The sequence below is a fragment of the Leptidea sinapis genome, chromosome 1 (genome assembly GCF_905404315.1).
Source record: "Leptidea sinapis chromosome 1, ilLepSina1.1, whole genome shotgun sequence".
Classification (NCBI taxonomy): domain Eukaryota; kingdom Metazoa; phylum Arthropoda; class Insecta; order Lepidoptera; family Pieridae; genus Leptidea; species Leptidea sinapis.
This window is the reverse complement of record NC_066265.1, coordinates 13,840,609-13,868,142: the sequence shown is the minus strand read 5'-3', so window position 1 is coordinate 13,868,142 and position 27,534 is coordinate 13,840,609. Positions and strand designations below refer to the sequence as shown.

The 27,534-nt window shown below is 34.7% G+C and overlaps 1 protein-coding gene across 1 annotated transcript; it reads left to right on the top strand.

The window, feature by feature from the left end:
* The first annotated feature begins 1,429 nt into the window (after positions 1-1,429).
* LOC126967044 (cellular tumor antigen p53) lies at positions 1,430-27,534 on the top strand. Its single transcript, XM_050811362.1, has 10 exons — positions 1,430-1,730; positions 1,982-2,047; positions 5,206-5,344; positions 6,535-6,633; positions 7,006-7,195; positions 8,416-8,644; positions 11,611-11,704; positions 13,641-13,730; positions 16,789-16,866; positions 22,005-27,534. The coding sequence occupies exons 1-10, from the start codon at positions 1,720-1,722 to the stop codon at positions 22,191-22,193; spliced, it is 1,185 nt and encodes a 394-aa protein (XP_050667319.1). The 5' UTR covers positions 1,430-1,719; the 3' UTR covers positions 22,194-27,534.

Here is a 27,534-nt window from a genome sequence, read left to right as displayed (position 1 = left end):
GATTGATTAAAATTGAATGAATAGATATTTACGCGCTTTAGTAGAGCACGCTCGTCCTTGCTGTGAGGTTGTGTAACGCGTAGAATATGACTGGTCACGTGAGTACGTGACGATGCTTGTACTTCGATGAGATGACTACTGATGATCTGCATGATTCTATGACTTGATGTACATCTTTATTAAATGGTTCTTATCAGAGCTAATATTATGGTATATAAAATAATAATAACATGTTCTTTTAAGAAAGAGTTTTTTGGCATACGTTATTATTGTTAATGCACGATTAATATTTTTACGATCTGTGATGCTACGAAGGCATTACGTTAAAGGTTAGATGTTAGACATTGATGTTATTTGTTGTAGGTACAGCTACACTAACATGATTATTTATATATTTTAGTATATCTTTGTGTATTTTAAGTGATTTTGTGATTTTACTAACAGCTTCTGTATTTGTTTCAGATTTAAAATAAAATTTTAAAACTGTTGTTTATAAACACTGATCATTACCGTTAAAACTGAAATGCTCTTAACACCGTACCTTTACTCATTACTTGATAGCCTACCTCAACCTCGACCTCTCCACAAAATCCACAATATAAAGAATAGAATACCTCTGCTGAACTGTGAAATGAAAAGCATAGACAAATTAAATTTTATCAGTTAAAAGCTTGACCAAAGAGTGTAATAATATATTGGTGTTCGGCTTAGCACGCACTGCGATTAAAGGCGAGCGGCTTGGAAAAGGCCAAACCGCATGCAACCTCGCACTACGGTTGGCGTTTTGCTTAATTTTATCCCAGTATCACCATTCTGGCGAGCAGCATGTGTTGCGGCTTTGATTTTCAAAATAGAAAAAAAATATACGAAAACAGCGCCGCCATAGGGTACACCCATTAACAGATCAAAGACATTTGAAAGGATATTTTTGCAAAATATAGAACGACGTGCGGCAGCATCCCGATAAGTTTATTAATTACTACAGAATGTCCATTGGTCCTTTTGACAAGTTATAACAATCTGTGGGGCAGTATCTACAATTTAAAGACACTGCATTTCGTAAGGCAATATCACCTAAAGATCTATCCTCTGCGCTCGCCCAGTCAAGCCTGAATAGAAAACCGAATGCGGTAAACCGCCGTGCGTGCGCCATCATACTAATACTATGGGGCACAAAAAAACACGCTTTTACAAACCGCGATCAAAATGTAGCAAGTTGCGTTTTTAAAATCAGTTACTGAAAAAAGTCGCTAATGCGTGCGCTTGTATAGAAAGCTATGTGTTTTTTTTACGTTTTCAGACTTACTTTTAAAATTATGCGTTTAATCGCAGTGCGTGCTAAGCCTTACAGTCATAGTTACCCTGGACATAAAATTAAAAAAAAAATTGTGCTTGATAAATGCTATTCTGTTTTTACTTTTTATTATTTTTATTTCATATTTGTGTACCTGTAAGAAGAATGATCATTAGTTTCAAAAGGGTTTTATTGTTATTATGAGTATTATAGATATTAGATAGTAATTCTTATATTTATAATCCATTGGTTGTTATCTAGGAAATTCGCATAGTATAATAAAATTCTAATGCTCAATTACAAAGTTTAACGGCTCGCTAGACCGCTTTGGCAATCACAGGCCACGGCGGGTAAGGGTATATTGTGGTTCGAAGTTGAAACCTGGAAGTTTAACCTAGTCTAGATTTAAATCAAATAATTACAAAATGTTGAACGGGTGTGTATTATTTTAATAACAATTAATTTTACAATTGTTTTATATATTCTGAGGACGCTTAGGCGGTATATCAAATCGATGTACTTATTGTGCAATGCTACTATGCTGGAAATGAAATTATTCTTCGTCACTGGAAACCAGTATTGTAAAAATAATAACATTCTAATAATTAGAGATATTTATATCAGGTACTTAAAATAAATTATTATTTAATTTCTGTTCAGTCACATTAATTCTAACCTATATTTCAGTTACAATACTCAAGAAAATATGATGAAGAATGAAGAAATGCAGTTACCAGATAGTGACACATTAATGTATGTATCAATTCAAAGTAATTTCAATCTTTTGAAACTATTTTAAATTTTAAAGTACCCTTAAAATATTAAGTGTAATTTCTATGGCTTAATATACAATTTTTAAAATACCATTCTCTTGTCTTTTTAAAGAAAAACAGGATTCCATAAAATAATTTGGTTTACCACAACCTCTCACAAAATTAATTAATATTTTATAGATATTTAAAAGCTGGATAGCCATCTATTACTTTCCATAATTTTTAGTTTGGTAAAAATATCTCTATTAGTAATAGACAAACTTTTACTATACATTATACATTGCATTAAAATTTTCTCACATTAAATTCATGCTGATGTGACACAGAAAATTTTCATTTTCTAACCATTTAGTAAAACATATGAATAAAAAAACATATTGGCAAAGAGTTCCTTTAAAAATAAAATAAATTATATATTTTTATCATACTGTTTACAAGTGGCAAGTTCTAAAATCATTCAGTGTCACCTTCATAAAAGAATGAATGTGAACATAAGTAAGATACTATTGGTATTTAAGAGAGTTGAATGTAATGTTTGGTTGGTGAGACAGTGGAACAAGCGAAAGAGTTTGTACTTTTAGGTTTGTTTACAAGAGATGGATAGTGTGAAGGTGTCAGAATAGAGTAAAATCAGATAAAGTTTACATAATTCGCAGGCCAGAATGTTTCCAAGGTTCATCTGCCTTTTTATAAAGGCATTTTGGCTGAATCAGAATAAATGTGGTAGAAATTAGAACTTTGAAGTTGTACTGACAGCTATTGTTAAGAAAATGTAAGTGGTTTGATCATGCAGAGAGGATTAATGAAAATAGAAGGACTGCGCTAATTTATTTAAAGGCTAATGTGAAATGAAGTGTTAGGAAAGGTCGATCTTGCCCCAAATTCCATGATCAGATTCCAGAGCATGTATGAAAGGTGTGAAGCTGGCAGAAAAAGCTGGGTGTATGCCCGGACTGTGGAAATGTTCTAAAAATATGTGCTATGAGACACACAAAGGTATACATATAGGTATTCACTGGCTACTTTCCGCAACTCGATGTCTGCTATGCGCCTATTTTGTGTCATAGGGTTGGGTTGCTAATCTTGCCATCCCAACTCCTCAAGGAATTTACTCAAACCTCTGATGTCAGCCATGACTTCGGGGAGAGTCCTCGTTGACCCCAGGTGTTTGGCCTGGTATGTGGCCACACTACAGCACTCCAAGATGAGGTGTGTGGCTGTCTCTCCTGCCATGCACACCCTGCACAGACTATCAGTGACACCTATATTAAACAGATGATTGTTAAAGGGGCCGTGACCCATTATTAGATGAGTTATCTTATGTAATATTGATCGTGTAAGTTTCACCAGCTTGCGAGAAAGCCTCTGATGTATGCATGGTAGAGCCTAGCTTTGTCTGTCGGCGTCCACTCATCTCCTTGGTGTGCTGCCTTATGACTGAGGGACTATTGGTTCCGGTCCAATAGCTATCATCTCTGAGCCCCTCCTTGCTAATTCGTCAGTAGCATCATTACCTCTGGAGCCACTGTGACCCTTGATCCATTGCAGAGTTACATGATTGTTGTTATCACATAGTTCCATCAGGGAACAGTTACAGTTGTATATAAGCTTTGGGGTAATAATATTGCTTTGTAGGACTTGTAGTAATGATTTGCTATCCATAAGGATCCGGATGGAGTAATCCTTTAACTTACATGTCAAAGTCGCTCTAGCCGCTTTGATGATGCCCATGCATTCCGCTTGGAAGGCAGAATTATGAGCTTCAAGTGTTGCAGCTATGTTTATATCTTCCGAAAACACTCTATATCGGGATAGCCGCCGTCAGTGAAGATTCAGAGCTCCTTTCCATTAAGACACTCTTTCGGTTGTTCATGCAGCTGTATTTTATATTTCTTGTCAAAAATAAATTGCTTTGGAAACCTTACTGCCAACAGCAGTGGTTCCTTTATAATCACCTCATTTAGAACCTCTGAAGATACAGATTTATTGGTCTTACAAAGATTTTGTGTTTTTAACCTTTTAAACTTTAACCTAAGCGGAGGCTGCCTCTTTGTTTTATGAATAGGTGTAGCACTGGAAGATTCAGCATGGCTTCTAAAGCTGCGGTAGGTTTAGTTCGCATACATCCTGTAATAGCCATACAGGCTAGTCTTTGGAAATGTTGTAGTTTGTTACATGCGGTTTTAAGTTTAGTGTGTGGCCACCAGACTACTGCACTGTAAAATGATGAGACACACAAAACAAGTTATTATGTATTTAAACACTCCTTTGATGTTGAAACACAATTATATTGTAGTGATGTGTTAAGTGTGGGAGAAGGCTTGGCACTCACCTGGATACAACAAAGGCTTTTGTGTTCTCTCAATGTAGCCATCATTTGGGCTTCCTGAGAGTTTTTCCAAGAGGAACACCAACCTAACTGTGCCCAGCATTAGGATTGCCAAAATAGTTCTCTACTTGAATTGCAATTCGTTCGCAACTCCTTAACAAACTAGGTTGGTCTGTTTGTTTGTTTTTTTCTCGAATCTGATATTGATCATTTGCCCCATCAGCCTTTTTGGGTAGTTTACAAAAGAACTCTGAACCACAGTGACTACCCCAGGTATGAACTAAAACTATTATAGTTAGTGAACAGAATATTTTGTACATTGAGCCTAAACAATTTAATAATTTAGTTTGAGAAGTAGATAACAGTATTTGGAATTCGCAAAAGATCTGTAGCACATATTACTAATATATAGCATCCATATTATGGATTGATAATAAACTAAAGAACAAGGAGCAAGGGATGTGGGCACTAGTTGGCTTAGTTCGTCTGTGGGAGCACTCTTGAAAACTAGTACAAGACTACCCAGCATAAGTCATTGTATATGTATAGACAGCATTTTACAGCACTGTGAATGGCTTCATCACATGGCACAGCATGTAATAACATCATTTGATAGTACCACATTTATTTCATTGATCCAATGAGCTGTTTTTCTTGTAATTACTGCCACCAATTTCCTCTTATTCACACACTCAGATTAATCTTCACCACATGTGTTACTCCACAATGAGGCTCACAAGTGAAGTGCTGCCCTTGACAGGTAGATACAATAAAATTAGCTAATGTACTATTTTTCTTCCAATTTACAGGACATTCAATGATATATGCATAGACAGCTTGGCATATTATACACAAAACAATGATTTTTCAATTGAACTGCAGTTTGATGAAGACACATTGGACATTGGAGCCGTTAATGCTATGAATGCACAAAACGAATTTATACCAGTAAGTGAGAATGATAAATAATTTTTTAATTGATCAGTAATATATCATGCCTGCTGGTTAATCCAGGCGCCTATGCTATCTTGGTTATCACTGTCCTAGACCAAGTTCACTTGGATGACTACAACTATCACCAACACACCACATGAGTGAGGGGTGTGAGTGTATTCAGATAGTAAAATAAGTTAATACCCAGCTTAAAGCCGTTTTTGTTATAAATTGAATTTGTTCAGAAATATTTTTGATATTCATTAAATTACAACTTCAGAAGCAAAAGGCGCTCTAAAACAGAATCAGTGGCGAAAAACTCTTCCAGTATGTTGATGCCTTCTATTTTAAAACAAAGATTTAATTATGTCATTTTATTATGTGGCCTACATAGGATAAAAGCATCTAGCAATAGTAATCTAATAACTGTTGTCTTTTTCCTATATGCTCTGGCCATTTTGTTGTAAGCAAAGTCCATCTCTTGCCATTACATCCTGGCAGTATGTCCTGCGTTATAATGTAAACCTAGTGTAAGTGCATCAGTTATCATTGTTTCAAATATCCATTTTTTTTGTAATTGTATGCTTCTGAACTTCTAGATGCTTCTCTCTGTAGGATCTTGGCAATAAAAAAAATTATATCTGTCAGTTATGATTTTAATTTTTTGTTTTGGTTTTGGGGCACTGGTCATTCCTATAATCACTTGTAAATTCGTTTACACTGATCAAATGACACACTCTTAGCTTGTTGGTCTACTGAAACGTGACATTGGCGAGTTGTGGTGCCCCTTCAACAGAAGCCACTAGAAAGAATAGAATAAAATTTTTTGGCCAATTTAGCATTGTTCCCAGTTCTAAGTGTTGCCTACTTATTTATAATCCAAATATGTAATTTTTTTTTACCAATTTATTTTAAGGACAGCTTTAAAAAAATTATGTGAGAAGGGATGCTGCCAGCTAAAAGGCTGTTATATTGTTGTAAGATTGGTTTATGGGTTGTGGTTATCAATTTACATTAGGTGACATTATAATCTTATATGCTCATTTATCCTCTTCTTCCATATAAAAAGATATAACATGAGTACATGTTATATCAAAACACCATTTACTTCTATGTGAATGAAAAATTCTTTTTCATTAATGTGTGTGATGTGATTGATATTCATAATGTCAAATCACAAAATATAAATTGTTATTTATTTTTAGGTAACCCCTCATGGCCCACCGGAGAGGAAAAATTTCTCTGGAGAATATAATTTCGCAGTGGAAATTGATGGATCTCATACAATAAAAAGGAAATATTTGGTAATTTTTAATAGTGAAATTTCTCTCTATAGTAACTGTTATTTCCCTTATTGTTATATTATTTTTAGCAATGTCATATCAAAATAAAAAAATCTTCTCATTCCAAATACCACAGTTTCTGAAGATAATGGTTAAAGTTAGTTACCCTAGTTACTACTACTAATACTACTACTAATCTACTTAAACAAATACGTAGTCAATAAAGCTACTAGCAATTGTGTAGTGACTAGAGAGTCCCTTATCAGTTAAAAACCGTTTCAGATGGTCGAATTGTCTCCTCTTAGTGACATATCCTAATCCCATAATGATTTATTTAACATCAATCAACAGTCAATGATAATTAAGGAAACAAAAAAATTTTTTTTTTTTCAGTATTCTCACCATCTCAACCGAATTTATGTGGATATGTTGTGCAATTTCTCTATAAGATTTAATTGGGATTCGAGCAAGCTGGCTGGTCAGCCCATGTATGTACGAGCCACCACAGTGTTCTCCGATCTAGCTCAGGCAGAGAAGAGAGTTGAACGGTGCTTTCAACACGCCCATGAATCTTCAAATGCTAGTAAGTTAAATTGTTTTATAATAGTCTAATGCCAGTCTTGGCGTACATGCCCTGATCAGCTATTCATCTATAGAACTCTTTTGCTAAGGTTACATGTCTCTTGAGCAAAAGATAGTTGTCATCATTCTATGTGACACTTAAGAGGTTACCTAGTTAAGTGACAAATTTATAGAGTAATCTCTAAATTTGTAACCAAAATTTTGGAAGTGCGGGACCCACGAAGGATATAACTTTAAAACAAAAAATTGTTTAGAGTAGTCCCTGCTTAGTGATCTGTGGATGTGCTTTGCATTCACGATCTCATCTTTTGAAAACGATATAATTATAATCTTGGGTAGGTACTTATATAATCTGTGTAGTGTAAATTTAATTTGTGACAAAATTTAATGTAATTGTCCAAATGATCCATAAATCTTGGTATGTTTGTTCAACCTCGAGTTGTAGCGCTATCTATTGTAGTATTACGCAATCAAATTGAAATAAATTCCAATATTTTTATTCTAAATAGGATATGATATTACTTATTAAAAGTTAAAAACTACCACCCATTCGAAAAGGTATGCCTTAAACCTGATAAGAACAAGCTCAAGAAACTCAGTGGGCTTCTTATTTCATTACAGTTGATAAAATGCTCAATCCCCTAATTGCATATTAAGAAATTGAATTGAGATGTCGCTCTTTCAAATATTTACCTGATAGTAAATTATACACACTGCCTTTATTAAGCAGCAATTTTATAACAAGTCCAGAAATTTTAGAAACCGATACACAAATAGTATTTACACTACTTTTTGAGGGCAGAAAAAGGCGTTGTTGTCTATGTGAATGTAAGTTTGTTTGTTACGCTTTTACGCCGGAGTTACTGAAACAATTTTTATGAAATTTGGTACAGCGCTAGACTAGAGCTTGGGAAAGCACATAGGGTACATTTTATCCCGGTAAAAAGTCCATGGTTCCCGCGGGATATGTGAAAAACTGAAATTCACGTCGATAAGCTATAACTATAGTATATGGTTTAGTTTGCCATAGCAATCTTCCTCGCAATAAGATTCATATAATATGTTGGGAACGGGGGCGAAAATGGGAACCGGAACTAGAATAGTACATTCGATTACGAACTTGCTGATTATTTTTAAAAATCCTTTATCTTAATTACATTATAATAGTTTAATTTTTTTTTGACCGATAAACGAAAAATATGAGGAATGTATATTTTGCAGTGAATCTCAGTCCAGCCGTCATAAAGAATGTGTTGAGGTCGAGCCGAGAGATGGGAACTCAGGATGTCTACTACTGTGGTCGACCGGACTTGGCTGACTCGTGGTACTCGGTGCTTGTAAGACTGTCCAAGCCCACAGAACACGCGTACCACTTTGTCTGTAAGAACAGCTGTTCATCGGGAATCAATCGGAGAGCTATTGATATAATATTCACTTTGGAAGATGCAATGTAAGTCTTGCTTTATTTTTTAATTTTGAATATTTTATAAGAACTATATCTGCAACATGCTGATCAACCCGGCTTCATTCAGGCTTATTTGATAGTATGAAAAAGTGAAGTGTAACACCTCGCTTTTTTAACAGCAATGTTGCAAATCAAAATTGGCTATGATGTGTACATTATTGCAATTTTTGAAGTAATACTGATTTTTTTTAAATTACATACTACTACTAATGTTACCCAAGTTATTTTAATGTCCACCCGTGCCAAAGTAAGACACATGAAAAATCACCCAGTAGTTTAGTTTAGTACAAACAAACATGCAGAAATATCGCTTGTTTGGTGTATTACTCTTTTTTAGTACTTGTACTTTTTTATTATATTTATTTATGTCTAAAAAAACAACGCATGCTGTTGTTCTATAAGATATTTATAAATAAGAAATATTTATTTATAGCTTATGTTATTCATATTATTATAATGTCTACACATGAAAGAAAATACAGCTCACGTTATTTTACCCAAACTAAAATAATTTTAATAACGTGAGCTAAATATAAAATGTTTCAGCCCAGCTAATGTAAAAGCCCATGTTACTCAAATTATTTTTAAGTCCACTTGTGAAAACAAAACAAAATATAGCCCATGTTACTATAGTTATTTTTAAGTCCACACGTGAAAACAAAACATAAAATACAGCTCATGTTACTCAAATTATGTTTAATTTTACAAGTGAAAACTAAACGTAAAATACAGCTCATGTTACTCAAATTATGTTTAATTTTACAAGTGAAAACTAAACTTAAAATACAGCTCATGTTACTCAAATTATGTTTAATTTTACAAGTGAAAACTAAACTTAAAATACAGCTCATGTTACTCAAATTATTTCTGAGTCCACATTTGAAAACTATAAATAAAATGCAACCCATGTTATATATTAAATTATATACTCAAACTTTTTTTATGTCCACCCGTGAACACTACATGAAAATCATTTACGTACAATAAACAACTAAACTAACAATCACGCTCAAAAATTGTCAAAAGCAAAACTCTGCCTAAGCGTCTATCAGGCAGAGTTTTCGTTGAGTTGAATATCGACCGCGCCTTGAATACAACGCCACGCAATGACAAAGTGTTCAGTGAAAAACTGTCCATATAACAGCATATCCGCGTTTAAAAAGGATGGTGTTGCATTTCTGGTAAGTGCTTCTTTAAATTAACAAAATTGTGTAACTTGACGTTTTTAATCATTAGGCTAAATAATTACATTTGAATTGCTAAAACTTTTGTTTCTAAAGATAAGTTGATAAAGCTATGAGCGTATATGTACGTATGTTTATTTGAATGAATGTTTTAATGTTATCTGTACAAGTTAATGTTCACGTATACAACACCGCTCTACCTTCTAGCTGTTTATCGTACGTCAATGATGGAAATCAAAGATGTTTGCAAAAAAACATTCTAAAAATAGCTGTTTTACTGTATTTACTCTTCTTTAGCATCCCCTTTTTTTACTTAATTTTATCTAACTCTTAAGACTCACCAAATTCTGCAGTTGTATTATATATTCTCATTTTTCATTATTATAACACTAGAAAATCACACTTCGCGAAACATTTAATTGATACAGGTCACTCACTCGGAAACAATAATAATTTTAATATTTTACATACATGTGAAAAAGGATTTCGCTTAAATGTGTTAGAGCAATTAGAAATAATAAAATAACATGTTTACATTGTTGAATGAACAAACAAATTTAGTCCCATCACCTTTGTTACGTGTCTCTTCCGGGGGTAATACGTCACAACAGCCGACCAATCACAGTGCGTCATTTCATGGGACGAGGGTATAAAAGAGCGGCTTCCGGCTCATTTGATTCATACCATCGACGACCGCCGGACATAAGAGGACTACCACGTGACCTAGTCTCCTAGGACACGACTGCTTCCTCGCCGCTGGCTGATGGGCGCTCACCGGTACACTACCGGCGGGCTCGACCTCGCTGAGCGGCGGGCGCAAGTTAACCACGGACCTACAAACCGGCTGCAGTCCGCAGATCGCTCGCGACACTACGCGGGCTTGATCGCACGGTAGCAAGATACCACCGGACATGACACCACGGACCAACCGGTCCCACCCAGTGCCCCGTCTGTAGTTGCAGGCGGCGTTTATACTACTGAAAGGGGCCATCGCCCCGAACAGTTACCCCGAGCCCCGTAAGGACCTACGCGGAAGACCCACCAGATTTGATTCAGTCTCGTGCCAGATTTTGGCGAGACAACACGTCTTGAGGATGCCTCGTGTGGAGGCGAAACACGTGTCGAATTGTTTTAAAACAAATTTTGGCGGAATTAACACTAAAGAAATCTTAAATCATTTGTATAATTATGGATTTCCGCAAAGTAACGCCTAATTCAATATTTTTTTTTTTAATTAAAATTAGTTTACTGACAACATATCATTCTATGTTAGAGTGGTGGCAGGTGAATTGTATGTTATTCTATTATATTCGAAAAGGAGGAGGTTCTCAATTCGATTGGTATTTTTTTTATGTATGTACACCTATTACGCTGAGATTTATGATCCAATTTACGTGATTGAAAAAATTTAAATAGTTTGGCCCAGTAGTTTTCATTTTATGAATATTCTTGTTGTTTTATGATGATGTTGTCATAGTTTGTGTACTGGCTTTTTTATGAGTTTTCATTTATTTTACGGAAAGACTTGGAGTGAAATTAAGAGAGATTCTCAGGACCGATTGCGATGGAGATGCACTGTGGATGCCCTCTGCCCCAGCCTATGTTTGATTATATACAAATAATAGTATTTTATTAAAATTAAAGGTATAACATTTGCATAAGAGGTGTTTTAATTTAAATGTCTATCAAGTTATTTTACTTTTGAGTTTTGAAGTCATAAGTTCTTTTTTTTTGTGAACTATTTTTATTTAGTTATATCGCTTACAGGGGCACGGTGTTCGGTCGTCAGAGTGTGGGCGCTCGGGCGTGTTCGTGTCCGCGACGTGACATTTTACGAGACGAGGGAGATATCAAGAATAAGGTATATTCTTCAACAATAAACATTTCTACAAAAAAAAAAACTTTTATTAAGGCAGTTCTTATGGGAATAAACAGAATTCTAGGTTCTATAATTATTATAGACAAAGAAGAACGTACTACAAGTTATACACAGATATTCGTATGAGAGACTTCAAAAAAACTATTGCAAAACAATAATTGATGAACTAAACAGTAAAAATAATACGTATTTTTATACAATCTTTTTAATCTAATTCTATTTTTTTATTTTTATGGAATAGGAGGACAAACGAGCGTACGGGTCACCTGTTGTTAAGTGATCACCGCCGCCCACAATATCTTGCAACACCAGAGGAATCACAAGAGCGTTGCCGGCCTTTAAGGAAGGTGTACGCGCTTTTTTTGAAGGTACCCATGTCGTATCGTCCCGGAAACACCGCACAAGGAAGTTCATTCCACAGCTTTGTAGCATGTGGAAGAAAGCTTCTTGAAAACCGCACTGTGGAGGACCGCCACACATCCAGATGGTGGGGATGATATCCTAATTTAGTTCTAGTTACAATTATTGTTATTTTTGGAGTCGGTATCGGCCACGATAGTTTTGTAACTACATACACATTGGAGGACACATATAATATCTATTTTTTTGGAATAGTTTTTTTAAGTAAGTAGGTTGTTTTTTTGTAAAATTTTTTTTAGGCATTCAAAGTTCGCTAACGCGACCGAACGAACGCACCGTGCGATAAAGATAACTAATATTCCGATAATATTTCATAATTCTGTAGAAAAATTATTTGACCACAAAGAGTAAAGGATTTTGACTGATTGATTATCCAATATATGAATCATGTTTAAATAATATAAATTATTGCTTAAAAAGTTATAAATAATAAACTGTATAAATATAAATGATCCTATATGGAATACCTTTAGAGCTTGAATTGATTGTTAGTGTAAGGCATGCATCGTGAGCATGATGGTCGTGATTACTGTCACAAATAGTAATTGCATCCAACAAATACAATATCAAATAGAGCAAATCAAAGCGACCCAGAAAACGGATGATATTGATTTTATTTAAAAACATATTGATTTAGTTGTAAAAACCGAGAAGAATACTGTCGAGAACGTTTGTATTAAAACATTGCTGGCACTGTTTACATTCAATGAGTAACATCATTTCAACCGGAAGACGTCCACTGCTGGACAAAGACCTCTTCCAAAGATCTCCACGGTGATCAGTCCTTCGCTGCGCTCATCCAACGTATTCCGGCAATCTTGACCAGATCATCGGTCCATCTTGTGGGAGACCAATACTACGTCTTCCGGTACGTGGTCCCCATTCCAGGACTTAATTGCTTCAACGGCCATCCCATGGGTGTCGTAACTGCGACTAAGATATATAAAGAACGGAGGATGGGCAGTAGCATATTTTAATGAGAACATCACCATCAACTGCGATCGCTGACCCGCCTGCTAAAACCACTATCACCACGATAATGGTGAAATCCCCCCAATTAAAAACATGACAGACACTACCAGTGGGAGGCTCCTTTGCCGGATAGATTATGGGTACCACAACGACGCCTTTTTCTGCCGTGAAGCAGTAACGTGTAAGCATTATTGTGTTTCGGTCTGAAGGACGCCGTAGCTAGTGAAATTACTGGGCAAATGGGACTTCACATCTTATGTCTCAAGGTGACGAGCGCAGTTGTAGTGCTGCTCAGAATTTTTGGGTATTTCAAGAATCCTGAGCGGCACTGCTTTGTAATGGGTAGGGCGCATCAATTACTATCAGCTAAACGTCCTGCTCGTCTCGTCCCTTATTGTCATAAAAAAAACCTCATAGTGGCCACGGTAACAGCCACATAAGCGACAGGGCAGGTGCTAAGTTTCACCGGGTTCAGCAACCCGATAAGTGTAATTAAATTAATTGTTAATTATATTAAACTATATAGGAAAAGCGACCGGCGCCACCTCGGGAGGATAAGAGCAAGAAGGTTCGCATTGAAGTGGTCACAAAAAACGAAGCAAATGCGACTACCGAGGTTTGAATCACTTTATATTTAATCTTAGATAATTTATACGTCTAGACAACCGATAAAAACCGGCCAGGTGTATTAGTTTAGTTTTCGTGACAAGCTACGTCTTACACTCGCGATTTGTATGACATTATGTGTTAGTTGGCGTGCTCAAAATAGAGGTTAGTTCTAAACTAAATTTTTTCCACTTTTTCACAGCTGTTATAATCTATTAGTAAATAATGGGGTATTTATCTGAATTTGAAAGATATAATTTTTTAATATTCATAGTCTCAATTTGCGTTTGTTATTTTGTACTTAATTAACTTTTGGATAGCACTGATAATACTGAACTAAAAATTTTGGCTGTCATTGATCGAGCTTAGCGCTTTTCGGTTTAAAGAACTTTATTTCTCATTGTGACAGTCGTCATTACATGGAACTTAAAATCAGTGAGAACCGAATATGCTCAAATTCAAATATTTTTATTCAAAATAGGATTTAAAATCACTTATTGAACGTCAAAAACTACCACCCATTTAAAAGAGACTGCCTCAGACCTGGGAAGAATGGGCGCAAGAAACTCAGCGGGCTTTTTTTTTAATATAAAATACGGATTACAATGTGATATCGTACAATAAACATTTATAATTAAAGAGCCTGAGGGTGTTCGCTTTATTTCCAGTCCGTGGTGTCATTAAGAAAATCGTTTATGCTTTAATAACCTTTCCCACACAAACGTTTTTTAACAATTCTTTTAAATTTCGTAACACATTTTTTTTTGTACATTTTCTGGGATCATATTGTAGAAGCATATACATCGCCCATCAAAAGACTAACTCGACCCAACCGAGTAGTAGGCATAACAAGTTTATGTTTGTTCCTCTTGTTAGCTCATTTCTGCATTCCGGTTTGAAGGTGGTGGTCCAAGTTACAAGATATGGTTGTGGGTAAATATTAATAAGATTATACGAGAAAGAGTGCTCTCTGAACGCCTGGATCACTTGGCGTTGCGTAGAGACGTCGCTTCATTGTGTGTATTCTACCGCATTTATCACGGGGAGTGTTCCGAAGAGCTGTTCAACCTGATTCCTGCCGCCGAATTCCACCTTCGCACGACACGCTACAAGTTAGGATATCATCCCCACCATCTGGATGTGTGGCGGTCCTCCACAGTGCGGTTTTCAAGGAGCTTTCTCCCTCGTACTACAAAGCTGTGGAATGAGCTTCCTTGTGCGGTGTTTCCGGGACGATACGACATGGGTACCTTCAAAAAAAGCGCGTACACCTTCCTTAAAGGCCGGCAACGCTCTTGTGATTCCTCTGGTGTTGCAAGATCGGCGGCGGTGATCACTTAACACCAGGCGACCCGTACGCTCGTTTGTCCTCCTATTCCATTAAAATAAAAAATAAAAAGAGAGGCAACTTTTAGGTGAATAAAAAATAGGTTAAAAGTCAGCCTTTTTAACCCACATGGGCACGAGTTAAGAGTGACAGCCCTACCCAAATTAACTTTAGGTGCAATTCCACCTCAGCACTTTAACTAGAACATAAGTGTGGGGAATATTTAGTTGTTAGCATTAAAATTATTATAATTATATATTGATTGTAATTAGTTAGTAGATTGATAATTGTTATAATAGACTTGCGATGTATTTTTGAAATAAAACAACTTAATTCACGCGCATATCACAGCTGCTGGGATATGAATTGCACCTTATTGTATGGCTGCCTGAGTCCCTATTGATTTACGTAAATACTATTACACATTGTTTGCCTAGGCTGCCTATTGCAGCCTGTTGGTTGAAACTCGTGAGCAGTTACTTCCTCACGAGTTTCATACCGTTGAATTGTTCCTCTTCTGTACTGAAACTTACATTTTTAAAATTATTACTACACAGCAGAGAATGCGTTACAAACAAAATATGAATATTTATTTCTTTATTTGTTAACGTTTAGGAAACAAACAGTATTACAATAATAAATATTGACAGAGTTTTATTGATCAACTAGCTGACCTGGCAAACGTTGTTTTGCCATATACATTATGTATGTAAACCTTCCTTGAGCTTCAACGAATCTATTACAAAATATTTCATTATTACAAGTTATTAAGGAACATACAAACATACATTCTCTTTTATATATTACTAGCTGACCCGGCAAACGTTGTTTTGCCATATAAAGTATAATTCACGCGATAGTTTTATAAGTAATAAAATATTGCCTATATTATAGCCTGTACATCATTTTGTTCTATTGTCAATAGTTTTTGCAGCGCACGCAAAAATAGGTTTTCGATTTTACACCTTGTGTTACAAAGTAGCAATTTTATTACGGATCCCTTATTTTGAAAAAAAAATACATAGCCTATAGCCTTCCTCGATAAATGGACTACCCAATACTGAAAGAATCATTCAAATCGGACCAGTAGTACCAGAGATTAGCGCGTTCAAACAAACAAACAAACACTGCAGCTTTATAATATTAGTATAGATATAGATTGAGTTTTAAACTCACACTTTCACCAGTGAAGTTTCCAAAAAAATTTTAGTTTTTTTTAATGTGATTGATTACATATAGTCATATAGCCAAATTCAAAATTATAATTTTAGGTTTTTTTACGAAACACGTTTTTGAGGCCATATTTTGTCTTGCTGTTTTTATGCCCGTTACCTTTGTACAGAGTTCGATTGAAACAGAGTTCAGGTAACACAATATCAATAAGCTCGTAAGAATTATAAAAGATTGTTAATCATTATAATTATTATCATAACATTTAATTTAATTGACGACCTGTATAGCCGAGTGGTTAGCGATCCTACCTACTAAGCAAGAGGTCCCTGGTTCGAATCCCAGTAGGTTCAAGCATTTATATGATGAATGTGTATGTTTGTTTCTGATTCATGGATGTTTAAATGTATTTATGTATGTTTAAGTAAGTATATTGTATTAAATATATCGTTGTCTTGCATATATATACCCATAACACAGGCTATATATGCCTAATTTGGGGCAAGATAATTTGTGTAAAAAGTGTGTCAATATTAAAATTAAATAGAAATTAAATAATTTGTCTTTTCAGGTTAAAACTAAAAAGCCCCTGAAAGTAGACAAACAAGAAACAGATGTTGAAGACGACACAATCGTATCATTGCCAGCTGTAAGTACTAACATAACTTTAACGACACGTAAAATTCTTCATAAGATAGATAATAGCTTTGAGGGTAAATGTATACAGTTTTATAACATAGTCCCAGCCACTGTTCAGGTTTGTTTATTAATAAATTTATGTTTTTTTTTAATTGCCTCTGTCGTAAATACTACTACTCCACAGCTGAATATCTAAGTGTTCGGACAGCCTGTATATTTTATTAAAAGGAGCTCAAAACAAGAATGCGGGGAGTTTCTTGCGCCGCTTCTTGGTCTAAGAGCCCGTGGACCTCAGACCTACGTCATTTTATAAAAGCTGAAAGTTTGTCAGCGCATGCTCCCAACACAGGCAAGAACGATGAACCATTATGGAGTTTGGGTTGCAGTGGCTTTGGCAGGTAAACGGTACTAAAGGTGTGTATAATACTGATCTAAATACATCAAATAATAAAGTGAGATTCTTCGGTATTATCTTCAGAATATTATTAAAAATCACGTTATTCATTGTCAGACATTTACCATCGTGACAACCCCTTGCCAGACACCCTTAATGGTCACGAAATTATAATTATACTTACGTCATAGTATAAAAGCTGATTTTTATAATATACTAGCTGACCCAGCAAACGTTGTATTGCCGATATTAAAATCGCGATACAAAAGTAACTGTTGATCGTAGATGGGTGAAAATTTGAAGTTGTATGTATTTTTTAATGCAGTTTATACTTTTGCAGCTATCATCGTTTTTACTTGTTTGTATTATCTTTGTTAAATTGTTCCAAATTAAAGTTTTATTATTATTATTTTTTTAATGCTGACTCATAATCAAATAAATAAAAAAAAAAGTCAAAAAAATTAAAAAAAAAGTTGAGAGGTGTCAAGGGACACCCGGATGGAACAAAGTTCCTTTCGATTAATTAGTGAAGGAATTGTAATAAAATTTTAATAATATTTAATAATTTTAATAGAAACATGAATAATTAATTAATAATTAATAAAGGAATTTTAAAAATATTTAATAATTTTAATAGAAACATGAATAGTTAATTAATAATTAATAAAGGAATTGTAATAAAATTTTAATAATATTTAATAATTTTAATAGAAATATGCGCACGCCGCACAGCTAACAATAGCTTACTATAGCAAAAAGTGTCGTGACAACTTTTCGTAAGAATTTTTTCCGTCTAGCCCCCTTTCACAACGCGTGATAAGGAACTTCGTTCCAAAAAATTTCGTGTGGACCACCCTTAACATTTAGGGGGATGAAAAATAGATGTTGTCCGATTCTCAGACCTTCCCAATATGCACTCAAAATTTCATGAGAATCGGTCAAGCCGTTTCGGAGGAGTTCGGTCCCGCACACCGTGACACGAGAATTTTATATATTAGATATATATGTACTTGGGTAATAAGTAGGTGATGTTTCCTCATTAGCCAGACACTTTTGACAGTTCCGACCCCTTGCCAGACAAACATTGTAAATCGTAAGAAGATATTCGTGATTAGAATGACTTATACAAATAAACATTTTGGCGCAGACTTATATAACTGATAGTCTATGTAAATTTTGAAAACATTCTAAGAAAAGACATTCGATGCTACAACTACCTTAATTTATTCTAATTTTTAATTTAATCTGTAAATAACGTCTTTAAAAAAAGGAAAATGTTTATGATACTAGTCATTATAAAGGATAAAAAAATAGATTGATGACATTACATATTATTTTAAACTTAATTCACATTTTTTCAATGTCTCGTCAGAAAATAATGTTATTTTATCAATACTTTTGTTGCAAATAACACAAATTAATGTATCATCCATGACTTGTTTTTAAAACAAACTCACTTTTATTCACAAAGTCACATAAACAAATTGTAAACATATAATCTACGTATCATACACCAATAATATTGAATTAACTTTATAAAGGCATAAAAAGGCATTTATTTTCTCAAAATTGATTCCTTTAGAATTCTTTTTGATGTCATTTCTTATACTACTACCGCTTCGGAAACAAATGGCGCTCTGAGAGAGAAGAAGCGGCGCAAGAAACTCTCCCAGCATTCTTTTTTTTTCCGCTCTTTTCAATAAAAATATACAATATTGTACAGTCATTTCTATCGCTATAAAATAATCACAATTTAGTCCCAGGTTGTCCGATCATTTAGATATTCAGCAGTGGAGTAATAGGATTTACGACAGAGCCATTTTTTTATAAAACATTTAAATTTATTCATAGATAATGCCTGAACAGTGGCTGGGACTTTATTGTAGAATTATAGTCTTTATATATTCGAATATTTTACATTGTTAATTAATAATGTATATTAAAATAATATTACTTGAAGATAGCATACAATATTATTTTAGCTGACGTAAACAAGTACTGAGTACTAAACAATACATACGTAGTAGAAATAGTAACTGCGCAGTGAGAGACCGCGGTAGACTTTGCCATCTCACTCGCACTCAACCATATCATACTCCCTCGCGCTCTCCTACAGCTACCCTACATGTTCGTCTGGCAAGGGGTTGGAACTATCAAAAGTGGCCGGCTAATGAGGAAACATCATCTACTTATTAACTAAGTATTATATAATACTAGCTGACCCAGCAAACGTTGTATTGCCGATATTAAAATCGCGTGGGTGAAAATTTGAAGTTGTATGTATTTTTTAATGCTGACTCATAATCAAAAAAATTTAAAAAAAAATGTCAAAAAAATTAAAAAAAAATGTCGTGTGGACCACCCTTAACATTTAGGGGGATGAAAAATAGATGTTGGCCGATTCTCAGACCTACTCAATATGCTCACAAAATTTCATGAGAATCGGTCAAGCCGTTTCGGAGGAGTACGGGAAGGAACATTGTGACACGAGATTTTTATATATAAGATAAAAATCAGCTTTTATACTATGACGTAAGTATAATTATAATTTCGTGACCCTTAAGGGTGTCTGGCAAGGGGTTGTCACGATGGTAAATGTCTGACAATGAATAACGTGATTTTTAATAATATTCTGAAGGTAATACCGAAGAATCGCACTTTATTATTTGATGTGTCTATATCAGTATTTTACACACCTTTAGTACCGTTTACCTGCCAAAGCCACTGCAACCCAAACTCCATAATGGACCATCATTCTTGCCTGTGTTGGGAGCATGCGCTGACAAACTTTCAGCTTTTATAAAATGACGTAGGTCTGGGGTCCACGGGCTCTTGCTTTTTGGAAGTGGTAGTAATATTAGAAATGATACCAGAAAGAATACTAAATCAAGAATTCTGAAAAATTTTTAACATCATAGTAAGTAGTCACTTTATAATTTTGTCGCTAGTAGAAAATTAAAAAGAAATCAGATTTAATATAAATATCTTCTCATGCGGAACGGCATGAAGTGTCCAAACTTTATTTTTATTTTGGACACAAAGCAAGTACACACTAAATTACATTAGAGAAATTTAAATGTATTGAGAGTTACAAATTATGTTGATTCAAATTCATCATGTAATGTTAAGTTAGCGGCTGGATTTCTATATTGATTCACTTTCTTTAATATAACAGCAAGTAGTATTTTTATGATGTTAGTCACTATCCATAATTAGAAGCATCATTTAAAAAAAGTTTAATAGTTAGTAGTTCTTTAGTAGAAAAAAAAAACTGACTGGATATTTACATGTTGCTATTCTACATAATCCTTTTTATTGTTATTAAAAACTTGTGATACGAGGGGCGGTCAAAAAGTTCGCGGAATGGCGGGGTTGGCGGGGGTGAGGTCGCTCCTCCAGGTAGCCGCTACTTGAGTAACTCATAATTACTATATATGCCAATTTCTAGCCTAATTGGGTCATTAGCTTTCGAGTTACAAACGAGTGAACAAGTAAATCGGGAACAAACTAGCCACTATGGAGAAAATTGAACATCGCGCCGTCGTAAAGTTCCTCACCAAACAAGGAAAAACGCCTCAAACTATTTTGCAAGAGATGTTAGCTGTTTACGGAGACTCTGCTCCTGGTAAAACCATGATTTACAAATGGCACGGCCTTTTCAAGCAAGGAAGGGAGTCAATTGAAGATGATCCTCGACCTGGACGGCCCATTGAGGCCACTACGCCGGAAATCATTGAAAAAGTTGAAAAACTTGTATTGGAAGACGGAAGGTTGAAGAAGCAACTTGCAGCATCAGTTGGAGTATCAGAAACCACAATTTTAAATATTCTTCATCAACATCTTGGCATGAGTAAAGTGTGTTCAAGGTGGGTCCCGAGAATGCTCACGCCGCTGCAAAAACGTGAGCGCGTCAACTGTTCCCGCGAGTATTTGGACCGCTGTGGAGAAGTTAGGGAAGAAATTATGGCCCGAATTGTAACCGGTGATGAAACTTGGGTTCACCACTATGAGCCTGAGTCAAAGCAGGAGTCGATGCAGTGGCACAAAAAAGGCACACCACCCCCAAAAAAATTTAAAGTGTCGCAATCGGCCGGAAAGATCATGGCGACTATTTTTTGGGATACTGAAGGTATTCTTTTGATCGATTATAAAGAACGTGGTGTTTCTATAACGGGAGAGTACTACGCTTCCCTATTGGACCGATTAAAAGAAGCTATTAAAGAAAAAAGAAGAGGAAAACTGACAAAAGGTGTACTCCTTTTGCACGACAACGCGCCCGTTCACACGAGTCATGTTGCGACGGCTGCCATTCATCGATGCGGTTTTGAACAACTACGCCATCCACCCTACAGTCCAGACCTGGCCCCTAGCGATTTTTATTTATTCCCAAAGATGAAGAAAGAGCTGCGTGGAAAAAAATTTAGAGACGATGATGAAGTCAAGTCGGCGATTTCGGCGTATTTTGACGCCCAAGACAAAACCTATTTTTTCGACGGTATTAATAAGTTATATGCCAGATCCCAAAAATGTATTCGTGTTAAGGGGGAATATATTGAAAAGGAAAAATAACATAATGTATCATTTCATCTTTTTTCCCAGTCATTCCGCGAACTTTTTGACCTCCCCTCGTACATATTATATTCCTTTAAATTCCGTCTCTTAGTCTTTATATTGTGTGATTGGATTGTGTTGCGATAAATCACTTTTATTATAATTAAGTGTCAGCGAATAATATTCATTCCATAATTCAACAGATGGATATTGTTGGTGTGAGGGCGGCAATATCGGGTCTCAGGGTGTCACTCACCATGATGGAGCAGGCGCGGACATATAAGCTCATGATGCAGAAACACACCGAAGCAATAGACAGATGTATCACGCATCTGAAGGCACTCATTGAAAACTTGGAGAGTTCATTGACTGTGAAAGCCAACCCTCCTTAAAAAATACTCACACATATTGTTAACTTTATTCTTTTACATTTACAAGAATTAGCTCAACATAAAAAGATGTAAAATGTGTGTCTATTAACTAGAGCGCTGTCGTGCAGCAGGTGTTGTCGGTCATTGACCTATTTACAACCTGAACTGACCTCTTAGTCGCTCATACAGGGGCGTACGTCATTTCGATTTACAATATGGAAAAGCATATATACTACTTAAGAAATAGGGAATTTTTCAAAACCATTGACCATTGGCTGTTAAATTTAAAAAAAGTTCAAAGAAATTTCAATCAATATTACTTTTAACTGCCGTTTCTTATTGAATTTTACCGAGGACCGATGTATATCAACGGCGAAGGACACCAGTTGGTCAAAAATCTATCAGCCCTTAGAAACTGAGCAGATGCATCTAATCTAGTTAAAATCACTTTAGTCAAGTAGGTCAAGGAAATTACATTTGGCCATAGTTTATTCGTAACGATATAGTACAATAAAACAAAATTGAGGAATATTATTTTCTATACGTCACAAAGTGGTCCCAACTCAGCATGTTTGCTGGTTTGAAAAACAGCTCTTATCTTCCGTTGGGCAATTTGGTGACGTCGCCTTAAAGATAAACTAAAATAAAGTAACTAATGATAATTTATGTATATTTATTATGTGATAGGAGCCGTATCGAGATACGCAACGCTATAGGTCGTTTTTTAACGTATTGCGTGTGTTACATTTTTAACTTTTCGTATTGGGTTGGTGTTCTGCTCGCTTCTTCACCTATTTCCATAAAAAACTAAGTTAATGCCCATGTTGAAAGCACTATTATCAAGTTTAAGTTTTACAACTCTTTTAGATATTTGTGATAAAGATAAGTTTATTTGTTTCAGTGACTAATCATGTTATAAGCGATGTAAATGAGTGCAAATAAAAAAAAACCAGTGACAATAATAAAGTAGCGACAACTAGTCAATAGACACGTCATTGCAGCTCTTTTTCAACACTTATTCCATTAAATATAAGGGACCAATGTTGTGGGTCTAGAAGTCTTATAGTAAGTAATAAGTAAGATAGGTTTTTAAACCCAATTTAGATTTAACGAGTACTATTTGTTTTATGATTAGGTATATTTTTATGTTCGATATTTTGTGCCAAAATTATGACGAATATAATTTTTGAAGCCGTTATTATTGAGGCACTTTTTTAGAATAATAACTTTTGTTTCGTTTTAATTAGTTCTTATTTTTATTAAGATTAAACCATAGTGCCTTATAAGAATGTACTTCCATATGTTTTATTAATTTGTGCTAGTTTTAATAATAATTTACTATATTATATATGTATCCAGATATTATTTCACAAATAAAATTTGAAACCAGATTTTATAACGATGCGGGACTTGAACCCGTGACATATCGTTGATAAATCTTGTATGCCTTGTTAAACTCTAAGGTTGTGGCTTCAAGTTGGAAGAGCGCTCGCACGGAACGCGACAGGTCGCTGGTTCTAGTGCCGCATCATTCATAAATGTTGTTTTCAAATTGTATTTGTGTAATTAATCCCAGATGTGAGGGTTATCACTTTAAAAAAATATAACAAATTGTTAAGATATAATTATTCACTAATACATATTTTAATCGTATTGCCTGTCACGTTAAAAGGGTTTAATTTAAGAATTTATTGGTTCAATTCTATTAAACCCGTAATAACCCACCAGATGTAGCTATTTATTCCGACAGACAAATGTGTGATATTCAAATTTTATTGATTTTATAACTATATTTACAATACTGAGATTACATTAAATTTAAACTGTCATTGTTCCAAGAATACTGGCAGCATTTCCACATTGGATAGCTAGGCTGATCCGTTGACCGAAATAGCTGCTAGCGCCTAGGTTGCGAGTAGCCTTATTGAGGTGAGAAGATTTTTGGTTTTGAACTGAAACTCTGGCTTTGATTTTTATATTTGTTCTATTCCTGCTTATAATATCATGTATAATAAATTTACGATGATGCAATTCTTACTAATTTTGAGATAATATGTAATTATACTTAATCTGTCCTATTAATAAACGCAGTGTAAATTTACTCCCAAGTTTAAAATTACTTATTAACTGTATTAACAAACGGTGTTATTACAAAAAAAAAAATTTAAACATGGATAGTGACCTAACTATAACAACGTCAGTGACCTTAACAATAGTGACGTCTAAAATGGTAACAGCTTTTGTGTTCAACTAAAATGTCGTTAGACACAACATAAAATTAAGTGTACAAGACCAGTTAAAGGAATGCAATGCCATTATTGTCAGCTGTCATCATATATAACCTAAATTTTCCATAAGAATATGATCTTTCCGTTCGTTACACACACCTTAGACAAGCTTCGACTCATGTTGAAGTATACACAATGTCTAAAGATTGAACGCTAAACAACAGAAAGACACAGATTGCTAATAAAACCTTTTTGAAATAAGTGTTCAACGCATGTTTAACTTTTTTTTTTTGTTATAAAACAGTATAAGTCTTAAAGGGGGTGGCGAGAATGGACCCACATAATTTAAAAATTAAGGAAGCATCGTACAAGTTTATACTAATAATAAACTTAAGTTACGATGTTTATACAAAAATAATTGAGGCGGTAAGATATGGGAGTCAAAAGAAATAAATTATTAAAAAAATAAGTCATCTTGCACTAACGGAACGTTTTGCGCAATTGTCATTTAAATTTTTTGTGACATTTTTGATATGGATTTTCCGACACCATCAAATTATCTATACCTACTCAAAATCAGTAATTCAGTGGTAATTCAAAATAAGATTCACTATGATTATTATTGTTTTATGATTCTAAAATCAGTAGGTATCTACAAGATTCGATACCTGCTTGAAAAAAGAATGAATTGTGAATCCTCAATTATTAGCTGCTGGCCAACCTTTCTCATATATATTATATTATCTATTAGCAGACAGTAATTAGGCATAAGACGCAAATTATTGATTGAACAAGTAGATATCGTTTAATAATTTTAGGTTATATTTTACTTTTAGGTATATTTTTTTTTCTCCCACTTTTTATACTTACGATTTGCTTTTTTCTTAGTTTTGTTACGATCTACAATTATTTATAAGTTTCCATGATGTACACCACTTATTTCAGTGGGTCACAAATTCCTTTGGAGTAACTTTACTTTGCGTTTATTTATTACAACTTTATCATGACGTGGATCTGATTACATCGATTTAAGGATTATGATTACCGCACTCATATGTGCTGTGACATTCATATCAATTATGTTTGTAAATGCAATCAATTAAGTTAATAACAAAGAACAGTGTTACCAACTTATCTGTGAACTGATGGGTGACGCCATCGTAGTTTCAGTGTTGCTAATTATATTATTATTTTGTTTTATATATATTATATATTACACGCTTAAAATTCAGAAGTATCGCAATAAAACACACAGAACACTCGAAAGTAGTGGACACTGACAGTCGAATGATATTTCAACGTGGCGACCGTAGTTCCTATTTTTGCCACTTCACAGATAAGTTTGTATTACTATAAGTCCAGTTCTTTCCTTGAGGTGTGTCGAAAAACGTATGAAACCCGTATGTTTTGATCAAAATACTCGGTCACCTTATCGAGAGTGCCCGTAGCTCACACGCATAATACTATCCTTAGCGTAAGGACGGTTGCCTGTCACGTAGATTTATTTCCGCGTGCGGAGCTAGTCGGCATGCGTTAACTAAGAACGCTCCTGGCCATACGCAAGACAATTATGTCCCACCTGCAACAAATGCTATACGCAAGACAATGACCAATCCGCGTTCCTGGCGCGTGATAGGAAACAAACGTTTAAAATAATAGGGATGCGAAAGGAATTCCGCGTGACAGGAAAACCACCCTAGTGGCCATTTGATCGGAGATCATCGTATACCTAATAGATCTCACCGTTGTATATTAAGAATCTCCATTTTTAGCTCACACTAAACATTAATACCACTTGAAAAATACTCGAATAACATTACAATAATTGATGGGCCGAATGTGGTTTGAACTGAATACGAAACTTCGGTCGAACATTTTTCGAACAGATGAAACATTAATTGATATGGAAATAAATTCTCATACTTATATATAAATTACTAATTGCACACTTATTGAATTATCTGCGAGTGTCATTTTCTTAATTGCCTTCATGTTCCGCCTTTAGTTTTAAAACACTTTTTTTTAAATTTCAGTTACATGCTTAAGTTCTATATTCTATATTAATAATTGGGCTGTCCTCAAAACCACGGAAGGAAAGTATTACGTTATTAGTAAATAATTTACTCTGCATTTATATGATCAAAGGAAATGTGAACAATCATTGATAAATTAATAATCGAGATTTCTTCCACGTACTACAAAGCTGTGGAATGAGATTCCTTGTGCGGTGTTTCGGGGACGATACGACATGGGCACCTTAAAAAAAGGGGCGTACACCTTCCTTAAAGGCCGTCAACGCTCCTGTGATTCCTCTGGTGTTGCAAGAGAATGTGGGGGCGGTGATCACTTAACACCAGGTGATCCTTACGCCTCCTCTTCCATTAAAAAAATATGATTTTGAATATAATAGTCATACAAAACTACACTCCTTATTATAAAGTACCAACCAAAGTGTGAATCCTCTGCTGTTGCAAGTACCTACATAAAAACAATTATACTGGCACTATAATATGTATTGTTAATCAATGTTTTGTAACAGTTTTCCTTTAGTAAAATAATTTAAATTTGTCTTTCGTAAGGCCCAGTTTTAATTAAGTGAGTAAATTTTTTTTGACATGTTTTTGATTTTTTATGTAAATTTTTGTAGTAAGTACCTAATTGTGTTGATCGTAGACTTACAGCCGTCCCCAAAATTCAGTCTATCTCTTACTTGAGATAAAAATCGTAACTATCGTTGACTTTTCTGTCCCATTAAACTTATCGACGGTAACTCACCTTATCCGTACAAACTGTCTTACAATGGGACGACGTATAGCTTACCAGCGATAGAAGTTTGTATGGAAATTGCAATTCACGCGTCCCAATATAAGGTGATAAGAGTGACTTATCAGGACAGCTTCAGATTATTGACAGCTAATTACTGACAGAAGAAGGTAGTAATTTAATCTGTAGATAGTATATTGGGAATGGCTGTAGTGTATACGACAGCCTGTTAGAGATGTCCTCTCTCGAATGTGTTGTTTGTATCCCTCTAGTATATTGTAAGTCTATGGTGTTGATAAACTATTATTATTATGTTCTATGACAGAACCTTTGTTTACTCTCAACACAAAATAAAGTTACATTATTTCCTA